The sequence below is a fragment of the Hermetia illucens genome, chromosome 4 (genome assembly GCF_905115235.1).
Source record: "Hermetia illucens chromosome 4, iHerIll2.2.curated.20191125, whole genome shotgun sequence".
NCBI lineage: Eukaryota > Metazoa > Arthropoda > Insecta > Diptera > Stratiomyidae > Hermetia > Hermetia illucens.
The window spans coordinates 28,131,075-28,143,697 of record NC_051852.1 but is presented as its reverse complement, the minus strand read 5'-3'; the positions used below and the strand labels follow the sequence as shown (position 1 = coordinate 28,143,697).

Below are 12,623 nucleotides of genomic sequence, written 5' to 3'. Positions count from 1 at the left end.
TTCGTTTTATGGGGTTGCATGGTCCTTGTTAAGGAGTAAGCAGTGAATCACATATCGCAGACGTGATGAATGCATTATGGAAATAGGGACAAGATTAGAAGCTTAATTATTATATTTAGATTAGGTAATAAGTCAAAGTCTTCAACGAGTATTCTTCTTGGGGGGTGAAATCGAGCTGCATCTTTCTACATTAAATAAATCTGTGGATTTGCATTGTGGAAGCGGAAGAAATTCCGAGTGGCGGCAGTATTAATTATGGTTGTGTACCAGGTGGTATAAGCTCTAATTCCTTCCCACCTCTTAAAAATTGAGGGGCGAGAAAGGACTTATTCAAATACATGATATATGGAGTTTGGTTTATTTATCTAGTCTCTAGACATAACGAGGTAAACGGTATTTGAAAGGGGATCTCCGTTACTGAGAAGCATGTTACCTTGTTAATGGAGGCGCTATTCTCGGTTGCGGAAGCGAAAGAAAAAAGATGCGCCTGGAGGAGACTTCATCCAGATAGACTGAAAGAGACTAAAAAGAATGCGAAGAAGGACAAGAAGAAACAACCCACCACGCAAATGGAAAACGGGGAAGTCCTTAGCGGGATCCGCTGTAAGACCAACCACGAACACCCTAGAGTAAAAGTGTCTTTTATACGGAAAACGAAGACTGATTGAATCCTCGGTGAGTTAGTTTTGAAGACAATTGATGAGCCTATGGTCGTCAAGCGGTTACTGGAAGAAAAGACTTTTGGTTTGCAGCCTGGGATATATGTGCTCTTTGGAAATCCGAGAGTCTTATAGAAAAGACTGAAGGGAAAGGGACCACCAAGCATGATTTCTCAGAGGCAGCTAATACCCGGATAAGAATCACCTCTGGAAATCTAGGCGGCCGGAAATTAGCTGGTGTGGAAGTTGGTGAACATTGCGTAAGAAAGGACTAATATATAGGATGCGAGTGCGGCTAGCCAACGGGAATCTGACATTAGGACAGCAAGCCGTAGATGGGGGCATGTAAGTCACATAGCGAAGACTTACAATGAAAAGGAGAGTTGCGTTCACTGCACATACTCAGGAATAAGAGGGGTCTCCGGTCCTCAGAACGAACAGGGAAGGGGTTAGACACGGCTAACATACATCAGCTTGCAATCACGAGTTACTAGTGCAGTTCGCTGGGCGGTAAAAGCTTACCTAGTGTTAATCGGAGAACGATATCGGAACAGGAATTCAACTCCATTGCAACTCGACTCCTCAGGTACCGCTGCCACTTAGATTTTGGACGGCGTCTAATATCGCGTTCAGGCCCAAGGAGGTAACTTTTTTCAGTGCCTACCTAAAACCGAATGAGACGATGTCGGGCCTTGGAGTGCGCCGTCTTAGGCAAGGTGAGGTGGATACTGCTTGGCTAGAACTTCATTCAGGGCACATGAATGAGGAATATTTCGTTCACATTCTAGACGGCAACGGATCTTGGAGATGACAACCAGGGCAGCGTCAGGCTATGACGCAAACATTCCTGATGTAACCTTCGTATCATTGCTGGAGTCGATAGGAAGAGGCGCTGGAGAGTTCTGGAAAAATTATCGGCAAGCAGCCATTGATTCGTCGCGTTTGAAGTGTCTTTATCAAGGCCAAGGTAAACATTGGAAGATTTGTCGAAGCTGTTGGGACATGCGAATTAGCGCTAGAGAATACATTGACGAATGGGAGGTCGTATTCAGTAATAAACCTGATAATGTCAGCCTGTGGGCTACCATGCTCCGAAAGGCCTTCTGTGTACTAGTGGAAACTTCCGAGCAGCGGAAGGTCATAAGCTCAGTCTTTTGGCACAAATTCCAAACAACTGGGTGGAGGCATGCAATCGATTGACAAACTACAGGTCAGTTAAAAGGAAATTCTACAGCAAAAAGCAAAGCTCACTGCTGGCAAAAGCTACTTGGTAAGGTGGGTAGGAATTTATGCGGGTTTGATAATGAATTGGCTCATCAAAAAATCAAAGCGCTGTAGAAACTCTGTTCATTGAATGCCAAATAGATGTACTCTTTTGAACAGGCATATTCCCTGGCTGTCCCATTCGCGTTGATGCCTGCAATATGATTGACACCTAGATTTGCCGCCTCCCCTTTCAGCATGAAAGAGCTGGAAGAGGTGGTCGTCTCTTGCTCCAAACTAATATTTCACCATCGGCCGGACCTACTGTTTGCTGGACTCAACGCTTGCTCAAAGGATGGTGTTTTTCCTTATCGCTACAAAATGACAACGCTCGCGTCGATCAGCAGAGGCCGAGGAGACCTTGAACTATACTGACCACACTCTATGCTTGAAATAGCTGGAAAGATGTTCGAAAAGCTCATCGCCGACATGCGCTGCCGGGATTCGATTCTAGAACAGATAGATCTGTTGTAGATCCTTCAATCGAATAGGTTGATGTGGTTCACCAAGTTGAGGCATACATTCTTCGATTTCGAAGAGTCTCTCCTTCTCTCTTTAATTTCGTAAGATAGGCATATACCAAACTATCTCTTGCAGATATTAAGGGATTATCTGAGAGATACCTTTCTAGCCTATGGAATGCTGGAGGACAAGAGGAGGATGGAGATCAGATCAAATGTAGCCTAAGGATTTATCTTAGGGTCGAATCTGTGTAACATTTTCTGCGATAGTCTTCTAAGACTCGACATGCCAGAACAGTCGCGCCCACTGGGTCCAGCAGATTATGAAGTGGTCATCTTGATTAAAAAGAGAATTCCGACCTTGCCTCCCGTGACGATTGAAGAGAGATTATAGAGTTACCTTCAATGGGTAAGAAACTGGGATTCACACTCGATTCTAAGATGAGTTTTTCGAGCAAATCAAAACACCGGCAGACGAGGTTGCAGAAGAAGTTTCGGCCTTAAGTCAACTAATAGTAAATGTTGAGGATGCTACCTCCAGTGGAGAATGCTTTCCAATCACCGTGGTACATATCGGTCTGGGCTGACACTCCTAGAAAAAAGGTGTATTGTAAGCGTCTAAGATGGGGAACTACACTGACGGAATAGACTATCTATAAGCGCAGGGGAGAGGACTCAAAAGAAGTGGTTGGTCGTGAAAAAAGGCGACGTTCACTGAATGAGTAGCAAGAAGTCGACAAGCAAATGAACTGAACGATTCATCGTAAACTGCAAGCCTAATTTCCTTAACGTTCTACAATGAGGTGGTGGATGACATCGGTCATACCTTTTTTCTTGTGCAAGGTGAGATAGAATTCGGTAGCAGCTCTATGCAGATACAAGGAAGTTTTCTTCAGGAAATATTTTCAGAGAGGTATTGAGGAGCATTGACAAATGGCGCCTTGTTCATGTTACATTCGTGTTCCCTTTTTGGCTAAAAGAATTGAGATCAACTGGTGAAAGGACCAGATTGCAGGAGGTTCTTTGAACTGACAACTTCCTTTCTTCCTCTCTCCCGCGTTAGTAAGAGGTGGGAGAGCGGCAGAGCCAGTCCGATGTAACGTGGCAAACGGTTCTAGACTAGTTTTACGATGAAAGGAAGGCGTTTAATTGGTAATTCGACGGCTTAATCTTGCTGGAAGTGCATTAACTCATTTTATCCACTCTAACAAAGCCTTACGGCTTTTTTCTTCCAAATTATTCTTATATATACTTTTTTCTGGGAGTAAGTTTACCTTGCATTGGTCAAATCTTTTTAGTACCCGTTTTGGTAAGCTAATCAAACTAATAAACACAATATCAAGGCTTAGACCCTTGATTTTGTGAGTTTATTATTACCAAATTTTGAAATTAATTTATGATTGTATTCAGTCGCAAATGAATGCATGGATATCGTTTTGAACACAAACAAACAAAACCCTCATATTGCAGTGGGAAACGCATCGTAAGGTTCAGAAACCTCCTCCCTTCCTTACTTACAGGCTTGGACAATGGGAAGAATATCAAACAATAAAACCCTCAATACAGGAGGTGACTAATTCAAATGTTAAGGAGTATTGACGGTTTGGAGAAAGAGCGAATGGGCTATCTGTGATCAGCATCGCTCAGTTGCAATACCCTAGTGGTGGATTAGTTAGCCGCAGTTGTAGAGAACCCTGCAAGTATTAATGAAAGGAAGAAGAGATGGAGATTCCTTAAGCGGAGAAGGGAAAAACTTCGTTCTTCTTCTAGAGCCTGGCAGGTGATGGAGAGCATAGTATGCATAGACTACGAAAAAATGGATGGGTGAATTATGCTCTTAAGGAGATAGATAATACCTTTGCCAGTTCTCTTCATTGATCCTAAATCTACCACCGCTCTGGAAAGCCGTCAGCTGACTGAAGCGCGTACGACATATTAATCGGACTTAAACTACTAAGGGTCGCTTGAGTTCGCTGCTAGAAGTATGAACCTAGTAAAACAAGCAGCTTTGAAATAGAAAACGACAGACAACACCAAGAGGAGCACATGGAAAAACTTGAGTCAAAGATTCCAACGGGAAAAAAAACTGGTAACTTGGAGGGAGTAAAGTACGGATCTCAAACTCAAAGTTAGCTCGAAATTAGAAACCAATGCCTGGACGGGGGCAAGGTCTAAAGAATGGAAAAAACATCAAGGCCCGTCTCCGTCTAGGCCCTTCAAAAGTAATTCACGCAAAAGAGGCCTACCGATATCTAACCTGGGTGATGGCGTCACTAAGAAAATCTTGAAAGAAAAACTCCTCGTGGAGCCATAAAAAGACGCGGTAGGAAATGATATCTAGCTACCAGTAACTAGTAGGTTGCTCTTTTGAAAAAGAGCAATTGGAAGGTAAGTCAAATGTAGTCAATGAATCATGAAGAAGGTGTGGAATACAAGGATCTAGATGCGATCATTGGGAAAAGGGGTAACTGGTCATCTGGAACTAAGTAATCTGGATAACGATAAAATTCTTGAAAATTTATAACGAAGAACTGCTCCTCGTACTCATGAAGACACAGAAATGACGGTTATTTACCAGAACCTACTGACAAGTTCTTTCGGAAAATAAAAAACTATGAGGCAAATAACTTATGGCATACCTGTGAAGCTCAGGGTTTTCATCATAAAGAAAGACGTTTAAAGACAATTCGTCCGGTAATTCCAACTATCAGAGGTGGGTGTTAACGGAATAAAAATTTCTTGGAAGCATGCTGCGCATACCCAATCAGTTTACCAGCTGGAGGCGGGGAGCGAGCAAGGTGTTAGAAGAGGTTGTCAGTGTTTCTTGCGGTTGGTTTTAAATATCTCGAAAACGGCCATATGACTAAATTTTGAACAAAGAAGTATGACAGATTGGATCGATGCAGCTTGTATAGATAAAAACGCACTTGGTAAAGATGTGCATAAAAGATTCTGAATGGATCCTACGCAAGGCTTCAATAACAACAGACCATTGGAAGTTGCAAGGATTCTAGGAGAGACTTGGAAGTGAAAATCAAATGAGGTTTATCCAAAAAATGTCAATCACTGCAAGACGGCGAATGACCTTCTGGAACAGTCTGTCCAAAAATTCGATGCCATTTTGGCCAGTTTTAGCAATTTCTACAGGAAGGTAAGTAAGCTTAGGCGTGGTCAATGAGATCTGAACCTCATAAAGATCAGACTTTGGGCAGACTTTGAAGAACCATCATTCGATGCCTCCGGTTCGTATCCTGGATCTTAGTATTTGTCTCCGTGCTTCCCCCGCTATTGAAGGCGTTACTACACATTTTAGCTTCTCACCTAGACAAGAGACAAAGGCAAACGTTGGCAAAGTAAGACGCAGAATATATGATTGCTTCTTTATGATTTTATTTGTTTTTATTACTTAGATTTGCAAAACCTCGGTCGTCAGTCTATGCAACAGGAAAAGACATGTATAGTTCAGATGATGGTGACAGCCCACAGAAGTTTCTAAATCTTACTTTCAGGGCGGCCTGACATGTTGCGCGACAGTAGTCATAACTAATGTCCACATATGGCTGATCTAACAGCGGGTAAAGCGGCAAAGATTAAAACAAGATAGGAGTTGCTATTGTTAATTCTTACGCGGACCCAACTGGTACTGCAGTTCATTTGATGTATTTTACATCCTCCAAATTGGAGTAACGGAATTGGTTTTAAGCTAGTGTTTCTTTGCCTTTTGTGAGTGGTATGCAGCAAACTAAACGTTGCATACATAGTTTCCATAAATCCATATATGGGGCACAGCAGATCAACCAGATCTACACGCCATCTTTGTCCCTTCCTAGTGTCAGCTCTGACTGGAGTTTTCCAAGAAGCTTTCACTATCATACCAGTGGAAATTTGTGGGCGCCTCCCTGAAAGGGTATCGTTAATCTCGCTAGTTGCAATCTGGAAATGCTAACCTGTTTTTTTTTAGAAACAGTATTCAAATTCATTAGACGCATTAGACGCTTCCATACTTCCTGCCTGAGCGCAGCGTACCTAAAAACTGGGGCCAGATATTGTTGGCATCCTTTTATATATCTACACAGATGACAGGCGAATTATATTGAAAACCAAAATACCTAATTTTAGCCGAAACTAGTGGAAACAAATTATGTTTAGGCATTGAAGGGGTCATGAGCTGTTTCACACTTTGTTTGATACTTCGTTTCTCGCGAAATAAAGTCAGCCCCGCTGGAGTAACCAACAGAAGATTAGGGGCGATTAGGATTCAGGGAAGTACGGATCCCGACTGTTACCAAAATGTTCGGAAAACCACAACTCTTCATCGTTATGCCATAATCTATATGGAGAAAATAAAAGTCAAACCCTGTCAAATCAAAAATTCCATTCCAAATCTTACCAATTTTCAAAGTGATTATCCTCAATGACAATTTAAAATTCAAAATGTGTCCCAAACGTCACAACAGAGACTGCACCATCATCGGAAGTTACTCATGTTTAGCTAAGAGCAAATACACATGCCGAGGAACCACATCCCAATATCCCTTCCGAACAGCTTAAATCAAATCAACTTCCTGCTGGCATGCATGCATTCGAAGGAATTCAAACTGTCATCCGTCGTAATACCGCAAACTCATCCGCATAAGGATCCTTAAAAGTTACATTACATTGCAATCAGTAAACTCACTACCAAGTATTAGATGGTAACAAATTTTTTGATGTCTCCCTTGCTGGGAAAACAAGCCTGCAGGGCTGCAAAATCAAACTTTTTCTGAAAACAAGGATTTCAACCCTTAGTAGAAACGGATTCTCATCAGGCATCGATTTCAATCGACTTGACAAACAGAAATATTCTCGAACTGAAGGCTTGGTAGCTAAGTGAATTTGTAAAGGGTTCGATTGCAAAACAACAGGAAGAAAAAGGGTGAATGTTGAAGAAGGAATAAAACAAGCAGGAATGGGAAAGTTCTGGGGCTACACAAGTAGCCTTTAAGCCATGCCTACTTAGGGAGTCCTGGATATAATTATGTAGAATTTAATGGTTTTGGCAGAGTTTAAAGTCAGATGAGACTTGATAACATATCCTTTTGTTCAGCAATAAGGGCTATTGAAAATGATGAAAATGTGAAAAGGGAAAGCCGATTTCTATCTCAATTTTTAATTGGAGCTGAAAGCAAGATTTTAGGTAGATAGCAGGATTGGTTAATTAGGAAGTCATTCGTTGTTGTTGAAATTTACTGTAATCTCAAAGAAACTGGCTAGTCGTCTTGCGATAGAGAAAGACAAAACAACATCGTTTTGTTCATACATACGAGGGCGGTCCGATAAGTACTTAGCCTACCAAAAAAAAACGAAAATTTTTGAAAAGTGGCGATTTATTTCTCGACATAGTCTCCTTTTAACTCGATACACTTCTTCCAGCGATGCTCCAACTTCTTTAACCCGTCTGAAAAATACGTTTTCTCGAGGTCTGCAAAGTGGGCTTCCGTGGCGGCTATAACCTCCTCATTCGACTCAAATTTCTGCCCGGCGAGTGACTTTTTCAAGTTAGGAAATAAATAATAGTCGCACGGGGCCAAATCAGCAGTTCGTAGCCCAATTCGACCAATTTGGTCGTGGCGACGGCGGAAGTGTGAGCCGGTGCGTTATCGTGGTGGAAGAGCACTTTTTTCTTCACCAAATGCGGCCGTTTTTTTCCGCAATTCGGCGTCAAATCGGCTCAATAATTCGGCATAGTACAGCCCTGTGATCGTTTTGTCCTTCTCCAGGTAGTCGATGTAGATCACACCTTGTGAATCCCAGAAAACGGCGGCCATCACCTTTCCTGCCGATTGCACAGTCTTTGCCTTCTTGGGAGCACGTTTGCCGGGTAAAGTCCACTGTTTCGACTGTTCCTTGGTCTCCGGAGTGTACCAGTGGATCCATGTTTCGTCGACGGTCACGAAACGACGAAGAAACTCCTTCGAATTGCGCTTAAACAGCGTCAAACACTGCTCTGAAGTGGTTTCACGATTGCGCTTGTTGTCCGGAGTGAGCAAACGCGGCAGCCATCTCGCCGACAGCTTTCTCATGCCCAAAATTTCGTGCAGGATATGACCCACGCGGTCTTTTGAGATGCCTACTGTCTCGGCTATCTCGCGTACCTTCAATCGGCGGTCTGCCAATACAAGGTCATGGATTTTTGTAACGTTCTTCTCCGCAGTAGCCGTTTTCGGGGCACCGGGGCGTGCTCATCAAAAACTGACGTGCGACCACGTTGAAATTCATTAAACCAATTTTTGACGGTCGCCATCGAAGGAGAAGCGTCACCGTACACAGCATCCAAGCGTTCTTTGATTTCGCTGCGCGATTTCCCTTCCAAAAACAAGAATCGAATCACCGACCGATATTGTTCTTTTTCCATTTTTCTAAAATTCGCCCGCACGCCCGCTTCTACAAGCGCTAAAAACAAAACTACAAGTCCTATTCGACTAAAATTTTGACAGTAGCCGTCTAAGAGAATGTTCTACACGACAGTAAATACTTCTTGCGATAGTAGCGCCATCGGGCGGAGAGGCTAAGTACTTATCGGACCGCCCTCGTATATCAGTAAATAGAAAAATCCTAAAACCGCGCAACCATAACGTGGTTATCTAACAGCGTTATCTTTTCACTTCTATATAACTAGAAGTTTGAGAAATCGATATTCGCGTTAATACCTATTACCTCACCTAAAAATTTTATGATAATCTGAATCAGATTCTCCTCAACATTTTTGACTAAGATAACTTTCAAATTAATGAGATTGAAATAACGTAAATCAAATGATAGTAAAGTCACTGCATGCCCGGATCTACTGTCATTAACAGCTTTGAAAACTTTAGCGTTTACTGTCAATATCTTCCTGCATTCCTCGCAAAATTCTTAAGAACACCATTTCATCAAAGTTCACAGACACTAAACTGAGACTTTCATCTAAGTTCCACTATGCATGCCGCATCATTCCCTGGAACTCGAAAAAAATATCTTCAGGCAATATTTCCACTTTCGCTCTGATTCCTTGACTATGAAAAGCGGATAAAGGATCCGCAAACCCCGTCCATGTCTACAATCGCTTTTCATCGTTCGCCAGTCTCTCTTCAGATTTCACTACTAGAGAGAAAAAATTAAATTGAGTTGATTCGATAACTGAGACCATAGACAGCATTACTCCCATGTCTGCTGCTCCTGGGTGAGATTCTTGCTTCCTTACGACTACATAAACTAGCTATTTGCCCATTCCATGCTCCATCTCGAATGAAATAAAATAAAATCCGGATTCATAGTCGAAGTTAAGTAGAACGTTAAATTGCATTTTGAAAAAGTAATTTTATGTTCTCGTATTCCAAAACACTAAGTAGATTTTCTGTGTCCTTCAGCAGACAGGAATAGGGATACGACAGGGACAGAGACTGCTGGCATCATCGTTGTGGACCCTGTGCAAAGCGAATACAGAAAGGGATCTGTCGGTGTACATGGACAGGTTTCACAGTAAATTAAATAAAAATTTATGAAGTACAAAGTTAGCTACCACTTGGGAAGCAAGGATATTATTTGGGTAAGGTAAAGGATCCCTGGTAATTTGGTTATTTTTTTTTTCATTCTCAATTTCGGCGATGGTAATATGAAAATTTAAATCACTCACCTGGCTGAGTTCGTCGCGCGATAGTTGTCGACAGTTTGGTAACAAGGCTTGCAGGTCATCCTCCATGAGACCATCGCCGTCCGCTTCCAACGAGTTGAGGGTATCGACACCTCCTCCGCTGCTGTTAATAATTGCGTCAACATCACTTCCAGCATCGTTTCCACCACAAAATGGTAGACGACGTGGCTTTGTGATATGTTGCTGATGATGCTGATGATGTGTAGTGGTTGTTGTTTCGGCACTCCTGGAAGAAGAAAGAAGACAGAAGTTAGTATGGGAGACGCAAATTCGAAGGATAACACTGAAGTGAAAAGATGCATTGTCATATTATGCAGGATAAGTATCAGATGTTTTTCAAGTCGCACGATATTACATTTAACGTCAATTCCAGTCACGTTTGATGTAAGGAGAGACATGAATGATAGATGAGGTAGCGAAACTATGATCAAAGGCAAGTAGAAGTACCGAAGTCTAGTATATCAGATAGCATGTTTGCAGGATCCTTTTTATATTAAAGTCTGGGAAATAATGCAGGAAAGTTCAGCAGTAACCTTATTATATATAATTTCTGAAACCATCGATATTGCTGTCTGATTAGAGAATGATCTATATCTCCCACGAATTTTGAAAATATACGTTTACCATGACAGAGATCTCACAAAGAAAGTCAAATTGCTCTTTGTCATGAACAACATTTTTGAAAAACGCCCTTAGGAATATAGCTCTAATTTTGGATGTAGAACGGATCAAATATTTTAAGTTTCGTCCTTATTTCGAACTCGACTCCTATGAAGAAAGAGATTTGAATCGCGACGTTCCGCTACGGCATCCCAGCGCTCTAACCACTAGAGCCATCTGGACACACTGACCATGCACTCCGAGAAATATAATACTTTTTCTTCACTATAAGAGTATTAACACTGGCCTTTTTGACTTCAGGTTTCAACCAAACTGATCGTTTTGTCTGTAGGAGAATGATAGGATAACACGTTTCGAAAAGTTATAAGGACTATAGAAATAACCTTTCTTTCTGGTTAATTGAGAAAAAATTTCAGCAGCTCTTGACAGTTTGGTCAAATTGACCGTCGCTTATACCGCTATTTGTCAGTCAATTCAAAAGAATTTTCTTGTTCAATATACTCTCAAGTATTGAACGTGAATGGAAGTTCTACAGTCTCTAAGCAACGGAAAACCGTTGTCCTGGAAATGCTTATTTCTGCTGTAACTTTTTCTGTTGAAGTTCATAAGTTGGTATCAACCAAATGTCCCCGCAAACATGGAGGTCAGCCACCTTCTGGAAGTTTCGCGTGGATTTTTCATGCGTAACCTTCATTGCTTTCCTAGTTGTTTTACTTAGACGCTCGCGAGGCGGGAGAAAACTAGGAAGGACAATTTTTCTCAACTGCTTTTTTAATTTCTTGGGGTTTTCTGAGGAGAGGCGAAGAGATTTTGAAGATAATGGCTTCGTCTTCTAATATTTCATCTTTAGCCTGTGTCCCATTTAAAAGCGGTTCGGTTCGTCTCGATCATATGTGCCATTTTGCTCAGTTATAGGTTTGATTTGAATGTAGTCGAGAGGCCCTAAAGTTACTCAACCTCCAACGCAATATCTTTGCCTCCATTACCGCGAGGCGCCTTTTATTGTTCGTGACAGTCGATCAGCACTCAGGGAAATGGAGGGCGACAGGGCGCACGACACAACATGAAATTGATCGCAAAGACCGCAACTTCATCCAAGCTACGCTGATGCTTGAAATGCAGATTACCATGAGTTGATAGTGTTGATCCGATATAGTTTTAAATCGCCCTGTCTGTCACTGTCAGTGATAATGTCTGTTTCATTGGAATCGAAAGTCAAAAATTCTGCTTTACTCAAATTCAGCGTCAGACGGTGCTGCAGGAGGTAATTATTCTATTTTTGGACAGACCGCTTGAGATGCCAGGAAAACGTAATCTGCATAGAGCGGTGTGTAGGGCGGTGGCCGTTGGATGTCTTGCGTGACAATGTCCATGACAAAAACAAAGAGGAGTAGTGAGAGGGGACACTTCCTCTGATGGACACCGACAACGAAAAGAGTCGATTCTGTTATATCTGCTATCCTTTTTTGAAATTTACTATTCGAATTGCAGTAGAGCAATTTAACCTAGTGCACAACTTCCGCTGTCACTAGGTGTTGTCGCATACCAGGTGGGTTTGTTTGACATACGAATCAAATACTTTTTCTAGTTCCAGAAATATAATGCAGAAAGGACCATTCGTTATAAAGTTTTCATGGCATGTGACAGCAACTGGACTGAGTTGGAAATTTGAACATTCCTTTGAACGCCCTTTTTCCTATTTTGGAGCGATTGTGCTTTCTTGCCAGTCAGATGATATTCCAACCTCCCCAATAACCTGATTGAAGAACTCACTGAGCCACAATGTTGAGTCCCAGTTGTTCACCTTCCAAAGCTCAGCTAAAATGTCGTCAGGTCGTCTTGCTTTTCCTGATTCTATTCGTTTGATTGATTCCTCAACTTCTGTGGCATTGATAGGTGGAATTGCTCAAAGTGTCGAAGCGGAGGATGAGCAAATTCTTCCATTAG

At 41.9% G+C, this 12,623-nt stretch overlaps 1 protein-coding gene across 6 annotated transcripts in view; it reads right to left on the bottom strand.

The window, feature by feature from the left end:
* The window catches only part of LOC119656197 (protein sprint), a 586,096-nt gene that overhangs the window by 128,246 nt on the left and 445,227 nt on the right, over nt 1–12,623 (bottom strand). For all 6 annotated transcript variants that reach the window (XM_038062582.1, XM_038062584.1, XM_038062583.1 and 3 more), the window contains one exon: nt 10,038–10,281. In XM_038062582.1, coding sequence (XP_037918510.1) covers nt 10,038–10,281 — 244 coding nt within the window. The remainder of the gene's footprint in view (nt 1–10,037; nt 10,282–12,623) is intronic.